Genomic DNA, 9,205 nt, shown 5'->3' on the forward strand with positions numbered 1-9,205 from the left:
AAATACCATCCCATCATAAATATCCTCCAAAATCACTTCTTAAACCCAGCCTTGACAAACACGGATGACCTTGTTCCTGAAAGGTACATCCAAGAATACTGGCAATCTTATGCTGTAACTGAATCTCAAAGAGGAATCGTAGGCAATTTCTTTGTCTCTGCCACACAGGAATTCGTCACAGTTCGTATTTCAAGGTCTATGTTTTCGCGGGTTCTTGAAATCCCAACGAAAATTGTACCTAGGGCTTTCTGAGTACGCCCCTCTCCCATCTGGGGACGAGATAGTGGCCTTCTTGAAGTTTTTGGGGTACAACAAGGCCATCCAGTACCCGTCACAATATCGCCGTCAATACCTACCACCAATGTGGAACACGCTTTTCACATTGGTCAACAGATCACTGACAGGGAAGATAGGGAGCCTCGACATGTGCTCCACGAGCGTATTTAAAATCGTCTACGGTATCTTCTTCAACTTATCTCTCGACTACTCCTTGATACTCTACACAGAGTACAAGGCCGCGGTGGCGAAGAAGTTTCAAGAAGTGGCCAAAGGAAAACAGTTGTCGTCTCTGTTATTTCCACGATTCTTGGGTCTTCTCCTAAGACCAGCTCTCGATGACAACAATATTGATGTGGGTCGTCTACCTGCTCACAAGGTAAACGTGCTCACTCAATACAGACCTACAGTGAACAAGGAAGGTTATGAAGCAGAGAGGCCTATTCCAAAGAGGCTCATGAGCTATATGAAGTCCAAAGAGATTAGAAGAGTGTACAGACGTATACGCGAGACACTAGGACCAGTGTCTCGAACCTCGTTACGCATAGAAACAACCGAGGAAGAAGAGAGGACTGAGGACACATCAAGGCCTCAGGCAGAGGGGGAAACGGTGAGAGCAGGAAAAGAGAGAATGAGAGTAGAGGAAAAAAGGGTGAGTGTACAACAAGAGAGAGAAAAAGAAAGAAAACGTGAGGAGGCGAGGAAAAAGAAAGCTGAGAGGGAGAAGAAGGAGGTAGAGCGAGCAGAGCAAGAGAGATTAGCTGAGCTTGCTCATGCTAGAGCAGAGGAGGAGCGAGCAGAAAAAGCTCGCCAAGCAGAAATCGCTCGACTGAGGGAAGAGGCCAGACTCAGAGCAGAAGAAGAGGCTCGTCAAACCTTGGCTCACTCCTCTAGTCCAAACCAAGGGGATGACCGAGAGCATTACGACGATGCTGCAAGGTCTTACACAAGCGAGGAGAGTGAGGAAGAAGAGGAAGAGAGTGAAGAAGAAGAGAGTGAGAAAGAAAAAGAAAGTGAGGAAGAAGAAGAGGAGAGCGAGGAGGAAGAAGAAGAAGAAAAGTGAGGAGGTGCAGCAATTGCTCTGCCTCAGGGTGGGCCAGAGTAGCCTAGGCTAAATAGGCACACTAGATTTACCTCCCCAACTCCCAGTGCAAACATATTATCTGACTCCCAGTGAAATAGAGGTGCATACCTCGAACCCTAACCAGCCTATCCAGCCAGAGGTCGCATCTGCCACTGGTTATATTAGCCAAAGGGAAGCCTCACCACAGGGAACACCCTCTCAAAAGGGTGCAACCTTTGAAAACATAAGTGATATGTCTCCCCATATCACGCCACTTTCCCATACAGAGGAATTTGTTTCCTCTGCACGTGTAGACTCCCAACCTTGTTCAGAGCAAGGAATAGGTGCACCAGACTTTGAGACTCTCTACCAGTCTTTTAGTCCACTCATGGAGAGCCCTCTGGCTGGCTCTAAACCAGCCTTGGGTCCTCTCCCTGATAGAATAGAGGTAGTACATTCTCCTCAAGGAGAACCACGAGGATCCTCTGGAAGTCCTTCCCCGACCAACGTCAAACAAGTCGTGAATGAAGGCATCCCTAGAACGAGGACTCAATCTGGCCCCATGTATTGAGCCAGAGGTTACACCATCTGCATATGTCACTAGGGAAGAGTTCCATTTCCTTTTCACCTCTATGTGATGCTCCTTGGAAGAGCTTAAACTCATCATGGCCCATGAAGAGTCGTCACCTTCTACACCTGCTCTGGATGAGATATGAGCATTCTTAGCAGTATTAAGAGCTGAGTCTATGACGAATGCTTCTCATAAAAATACACTCATGGAATTGACGGCACACAATATAGAGACATTACAACAGGTCGTGGCATCAATACAGAGGGTTGAGGCGTCTACATCTCATGGCACCCAGGCCCTCATTCCTCTGAGTGTACATATGGATTATGTCACACAGAGCGCAATGAAAGCTCTGGGTGACAGACTTCTACAAAAGGTGGAGGACTTCACTACAGACTTCAATAGCAAAGCGACAAAAGCAGCGAAGGATATCAACGATACACTTGTTAGATTAAACTACCGCTCAGACGATGAAATGCGAAAGGTTGGGGTTGCAGTCGACGAACTCCTCAAAGTCATTGAGGAGATGATCAAATTGATTCCTCGAGCAGAGGACGAGAGACCAAAGCGACAAAGGGATCCATCTTCTTGTACAGAACCATCAACGAGGAGGCGACTTGACGATGATGAGGACCCAGACGAGTCTCGTCCACAAAATCGTCAAGAGGGGGAAAACTTTCCTACAACCATCCTAAGCACCAACGTCCTCTGCCCCACACCAACAAGCTCAAAAACCTTCAAGGCAGAGCAGACAAAGCCAACCAGCATCAGACAACGCAGAGGCACTTTGTAAAGGGAAAATGCCCATGGCATCACAGGCAGAGCCAGCTGGGCTACAAAAGAACACAGAGGTTATAGATCTCTTATCTGTCTATGGATCGTCTGATTCTGACCTGGATCTGTCCTCATCAACAGAGTATGCAATGAACATGGTTGCTCCTTCAACAATAGCACAACAAGAAGAAGAGGTGGTCACCATGAATGTGGCTGATCCGTCACTTTTACACATTCCGATTGCCATTCCTCTAGAAGAAGTAACCGTTGATGCTCCTCCACCACATCCAAAAACCCACAGAGCTAGGGTCCCTGCCCAAGGGACCAGGGTTGTCATTCCTGCCATGAGGCAGCAGGTACCTGTCAATTCAAACAGAGCAGACTCAGAAGGCACAACCAGCGGGAAAAAATGGAAGCATCCTTCTGATCATGTCCAAAGGATCAAAGCAAGTATGGATGTCATGTTCATGCCAACACCCCTCGACAAACCCATCATGGACAAAGCAGACAGCAAGGAGAGCTACCAGTTCCTCTACAACTTAAGAGAAGAAACACCAGTCCAGAAGATCAGTCTCCATCCTATGGTTCAAGAGCACATCAGGCAGAGATTCCTCGATCGCTACACTCAACCAATCACTGCAGTCCACTTTGCTGATGGAATAAAACAAGTCCTGGACATAAAGAAGTGCACCTTTGTGCATAATCAGATAGTGTTCTACGAGTATACAATAGAGAGGACTCGCGGACAGATATGTAGGTTCATATATTGTGACCTCATTAATCTAAATCCATGGGATCTTCTTCATTTGTTCTACTTTATAGATCACAAGAAGGACAAGGGAGTAAAGTACGTTATTGCCAACTCTGTTGTTCGCCAAACAATGACAGATCTGCTCGACTTCAGAAGCAAGTTCGACTTCCAACTAGCTCTGGATCAAGGAGTGGATCAACTGACAGTCGTTGCTCCAAATGAAGATTTGCAGGGCATCAATAGCATCCCCTCCTGGACGGTTTTGGTGGAACCAGAAGTGGGAGTGGTGTTTTGAAACAAGCATAAACAAGAGATATTCTTTCAAGACAACCAGAATTACAAGTACTCCAACTCTACTCTGTGCTACATACGAGACAATCTAGTCAGGAGCAGAGACAACTCCCCTGGAGCCAAGGAGCGAGCCAAGATTATCCTAAGGTCGATATGAAATATGCTTGAGTTTCGTGAACTTCTTAGGAAGTTCATTAGACTTCAAAGAGTTTAGACCTTCTATCTTTTGTAAGTACTTTTCTATCTTTAAATCGATGTAATTTCCATTTCCATTCTTATTGTACTTCATTAGATAGTTAATGTAAACCAGAGGTTCCTTTTAACCTCTGTCTTTGATTAGACTTTTGTTTGTAAACCAAGTAAGAGTCCTTCTTATTTACACTTAGAGGGAGATTGTTAGACCCCAACTTGTGAAAGTGTAAGTAAGAAGTGTCTTGCTCTAGTCAATAGGACTTAGTCTATAGAAGTTGTCTGGCTAAGAGCTCTCATGCAGAAGATCAAGGACCAGAGCTCTTACTCAGAGTGAATGTTCCTTTCATAAAGAGCCCGCGCTCTATCTCCGTGAACGCTCAAGCCTTGTGCGCCTAAAAGCATAAGCGCTTGACTTATAGCAACAACTCCAAGACCTAGAGCCTCTACATAGTACATGCAGAGCTTCTACATATGCAGAGCCTCTACATAGTACATGCAGAGCTTCTGTATGTCCATGCAGAGCTTCTGGCTACCTTCTTCACAGAATGCATGCGTGTTAGCCCAGACATTCTCGCATGCGCCTAACAGATTTAAGGTGGCTTGACCAAGTCTGCTCCGCTATTCAAGGAAAGTCCAAGATAAGGATGCAGACTAGTTAGCTCAGAGTTCCACGCCTTTTTTATAGCATAGTTTGTTAGGCCTAGGCGTATATAAGGAGGCTCCTCCTCAGGTTCAAAGTACCTAAAGGAGCCGACTTATACTATACGTGAATTCTTGCGAGATTACTTTTTGTTCTTAAATTGTTCATCTTTATCAATAAAAGCATTCGGTTATTCAAAGTATTATTTACTGTTTTACTTTCTTCTTTGAATATCTTGTTTAATCAATAGAAATACTTTGTTGTTCTTAATTCTTATTTTACACAAACAATATTTCTGCAAATTAAGAGTATATGGGTTCCAACAAAAGCCAACGTGGTAGCCGACACTTTAAGTAGAAAAGAAAGAAGTGGAACAATTAACACTGTGGCGATGAGAATAAACTTAGCTCCTGATCTTCATAAAGAAATTTTGAAATGTCAGAAGGAAGTTGTAAAGGAGGATCATATAAAGTCTGAAAGAATGGGTAAAATAATTTCTACTCTGGAATCAAATAATGAAGAAATTATGTGCTTTAAGGGACAAATTTGGGTACCGTGCTATGGGGATATTCGGAAAGTTATTCTGAATGAAAGTCATAAGTCCTGTTACTCTATAGATCCAGGTATAAATAAGATGTATAAAGATCTGAAACTTTTTTATTGGTGGCCCGGATTAAAGAAGGATATAGCAAGGTATGTGGAATAATGTATAACGTGTCTACAAGTTAAGATCGAACACTAGAGACCTTATAAAAATCTTCAATCTTTGGAGATTCCTGTATGGATGTGGGATCACATTACAACGGATTTTGTCATGAAAATACCCCGAACTCCAAAAGGGTATGACGCGATCTGGGTAATTGTTGATTGCTTATCTAAATCTGTGCATTTTTTACCTATTAGAGAAGGCTACTCTTTAGAAAAGTTGGCTCAGATTTATATTAAGGAAATTGTAACCAGGTGGGTGAGAGGCCGTTGACGGGTCCAGAACCGTTCAAGAGACTTCTGAAAAGATTGAACAAATTCGTGAATGTATCAAAACAGCTTAGGACCGCCAGAAAAGCTATGCTGATAATCGTCGAAAGCCGATTGAATTCTGTGTGGGTGATTTTGTGATGTTAAAAGTTTCTCCATGGAAAGGTGTTATCAGCTTTGGAAGGAAAAGTAAGCTCAGTCCGACATATGTTGGGTCGTTCAGAATTTGCAATCAGGTTGGGCCAGTGGCTTATCAGTTAGAACTACCGGAAGAGCTCAGCCTAATCCACAACACTTTCCATGCGTCAAACCTGCGAAAATGTTTAGCTAATCCAAGTCTAGCTGTATCGCTTCCAGAAGTTAAACTTGACAATAAACTGAACTTTGTGGAAACACCAGAAGCTGTGACTGACCGAAAAATTAGGGTGATGCGAACAAAGAAATTGTTAGGATTGAATTCTAGAGTTAAATTGTATTTGTCTCGAAAGGTTTATAATTGTATTTTAGTGTGCTTTGACTTTGTTTGTATTTGTTGACTTTAACTACAACTTACTTTGTTTGACCTATAAATAGGTTTTGTCTTCTAGTGATTGAGAGAGAGAGAGAGAGCGATAGAGCTCATTGTAAACATTACGTATATTGAGAGTGAAATAGAAAGGGTTGACTGTTTGACTTTTCCTCTCTACTTGTTTTTCATGTTCTTGTTGTTCATATGATGATTGCCATAGAATCATGTTGGTAATTGAAGATTGATCGTATTGTGGGACACACAATTAGTATCAGAGTCAAATGCAGTGAAATTAATTTGAAGAAATCACCAATTTGAAGAATTTTTTGGAATTCATCTTTTGTTCATCTTGTGTTCTTATAGTGTTCTTCCTTTTTTCAAGACTTTTCTTCATAAATCTTTCAAATTTTCATGTTTTGATATTAAAATGATGATCATTGTATGTGTAATTGATTAGTGAATCTTTGTTATTCACAAAATTTTGTGATTTGACCGCTCGTTTTCAAGTTTTGTTGAAATTTGTGATTTTTGAAAAGTTTTGATGTTCTTAAAATTTCATGAAAAAGTCAGATTTTGATCCAAATTTTGGTGAAAAAGTAGTTGTTTTTGTTGTGTTTTGATCGGATTAATTTGAGTCTAAATCGTTCATAACATAATACATGGTTTAAATCGCTCATTCCTTGATCGGATTCAAAGTTCTTTGCATTCAAGAGTTACCCGGATTACATACTTAAACCATTTCTTTAGCCTAAATCATTCACAAGCCCAGCCGGATTCTACTTAGCCATATTTTCATTTTGTAATCCGGACACAGCCTTGTCCGGATTTCGTGTTTACCGATCACAGGCTTACACGATTTAGGATTTAGGACACTAAGCTACATCACACACAAAGTTAGCCGGATTCAAGGTAAATCATACAAAGCCTGACCTGGAGACTTGCCAACCTTGCACAAAGGGCCATCTGGATTATAAAATCCTCGATCATAGTCTTAGGCAGATTAGGTTTCACCCGAGTTCAAGACTTGGTCGCGATCACCTTTCTCGCTTCCTTACCCGGACACTAGCTTGTCCGTATCGCATCCTTCTTTGGACTTCACCGTGTCTGGACTTGCACCATCCTCGGCCAGCGATCTTCCCTTCATCCCGTGTCTAGATTACCTCCTTCCTCGGCCAAGCGGCTTACTTTCCTCATGCATCCCTTTGTCCGAGTTAGCCTTTCCCATTCACGACTTGTTTCACCCAGATTCTATCATCGGTCATTTGACCTAGCCATTTTTCAAGCTTCATCCAAATTTGGATTTCACTTAGCCAAATTTATACATTTCATCCGATTTTGAAGCTTTCTTTGCCAAAACTTGAATTTTTTTTTTCAAAACCAATTTTTTTTCAAGATTTTACATTTTCGCATTTTAATCAGTGATCTATCTGGTTTTCATCGATTTTATCTGATTTTCATCGAAGTTACAAATTTTTGTGCAGTTTAACTGTTTTGAGCAGATTTCTGATTTTGTGAACTGTTTTGAACAGTTTTAACAATTTTTGACTGTTTTTACTGTTTTTACTATTTTTAATTGTTTTCACTGGTTTTTCTCATATTTGAACACTTTTTGGATTTCCTGAGATTTTTAACATATATTGATTTTATCTGTGTAATATTGTTGGATTGTGATTTCTTTTTCTGATTTCATATACTACATAGATTCTTTGATCAATCTTTGAATTCTAAATGAAATCATTCTTTGAGAAGGAGAATAAGGAATTGAAAAACAAAGTTTCTGATTTAAAAAAGAGTGTGAAGGATTATCAAGAAAAATATATAAACATGTTTTATGAAAATCATGCAAATGAGGAACTTGTTAAAAATTTACGACGGGAGCATAAAGTAGCTTTGGAACAAGTTGAAGAAGACTTCGTGAATAAGATTGAAAAGCTTGAGAAAACTGCAGATTCTGTCAGAAAAGATACAGATGAAGAATTAAAAACTTGGAGCAAGTCAAATAAAGATCAATTTAATAAACTCCAAGAAGTTCAAAATGAACTGAATGATGTAAGGAACTCTCCAAAAAAGAAACAAATAGAGACTAGAGATTTCAGAGTGAAACTTCATGAAGCTGAGAGTGAATTGTTTGATTTAAAGAAATTACTTGATCAAGAGAGGGATAAAGTCTTAGAAGCTGAAAAGAGTTTAAATACTGAAAAGAAAATTTTGGAGAAAGAGAAGAAAAGGTTGATAGAAGTTGAGAAACGGTTTGATACTGAACATATATCTTTTGAGAATAAGATTAACTTGTTGGACCTGAATGCTAAAATGTTGTTAAAGCAAATTTTTGATTTTGAGCAGCTTATCATCTTGGAATGATCCAAGGTTGATAAAGAGAAGAAAAAGATTAGAGAAGAATGTCTGAGCAAGAATCTTGAATTGTCTGAAAACATTGCTGATAGGATCGATTAACTCAGTTTTGGATATTAATCAAATACTCTGGATGATCTTTAAACATTAACAGTGCAGCGGAAACAATAAGAACAAACAGAGTAAACAATCAAWRAAKARCACAGTTGATGAATGATGAACAATGAGAGAGTAGCTTCAAATGATTTTCAATAGATTGAAAATGTTAACAATACAATATGGAAGCACACTAAATTACAAAGGCCTACGCTTCTATTTATACTCGTTCCTAACGGCTTTTCTGACATGACCTAGACGTACAAATTCATCTAAGCCGTTCAAATAAAGCAGATTACAAACATAGTCACGTGATAAGCACGAGCAGCTAACAAACCTAAGTAAAACAGTAAAGAAGTTCTTCACAGAAGATAAAACTGCAGACCCTCTGTGAGCCATCCCAGAGGCTCTGCTGGATGTGACTTSAGAGMACTTGATTTCAGAGGATCATCTTCCAGAACCTCTGTGATAGACAACAGAGGTTCTGTCATCTTTGACTTGTACGCTTTGATTACAGAGGACCAGTTTCCAGACCTTCTATGATAGACAACAGAGGTTCTGAGATAGACAACAGAGGTTCTGTCACTCTAGACTTGTACGATTGAACATCTTCTGTTGTTGGTTCTCTATGGTCTTCTGTGGTGGAACCTCTTCTGTCAACACTTGCAGTATTACTTTTTCCATACTTTTACATTAAATGAAATGAGAGCTAACAA

At 40.4% G+C, this 9,205-nt stretch overlaps 1 protein-coding gene across 1 annotated transcript; it reads left to right on the plus strand.

Moving 5' to 3' along the window:
• Positions 1-424: 424 nt before the first annotated feature.
• LOC112523745 (histone-lysine N-methyltransferase, H3 lysine-79 specific-like) lies at positions 425-2,703 on the plus strand. Its single transcript, XM_025133422.1, has 2 exons — positions 425-1,256; positions 2,069-2,703. Exons 1-2 carry the CDS (start codon positions 425-427, stop codon positions 2,701-2,703), a joined length of 1,467 nt encoding a protein of 488 aa, XP_024989190.1.
• The last annotated feature ends 6,502 nt before the right edge of the window (positions 2,704-9,205 follow it).

This window comes from Cynara cardunculus, assembly GCF_001531365.2.
Source record: "Cynara cardunculus var. scolymus isolate 2C chromosome LG 12, CcrdV1, whole genome shotgun sequence".
Taxonomy (NCBI): Eukaryota; Viridiplantae; Streptophyta; class Magnoliopsida; order Asterales; family Asteraceae; genus Cynara; species Cynara cardunculus.

Coding starts and splice junctions, on each gene's coding strand:
- LOC112523745 (XM_025133422.1), top strand. CDS start 425: ATGTGCTCCACGAGCGTATTTAAAATCGTCTACGGTATCTTCTTCAAC. Junction 1,257..2,068: donor TGAGGAAGAAGAGGAAGAGA/GTGAAGAAGAAG, acceptor CATTCTTAGCAG/TATTAAGAGCTGAGTCTATG.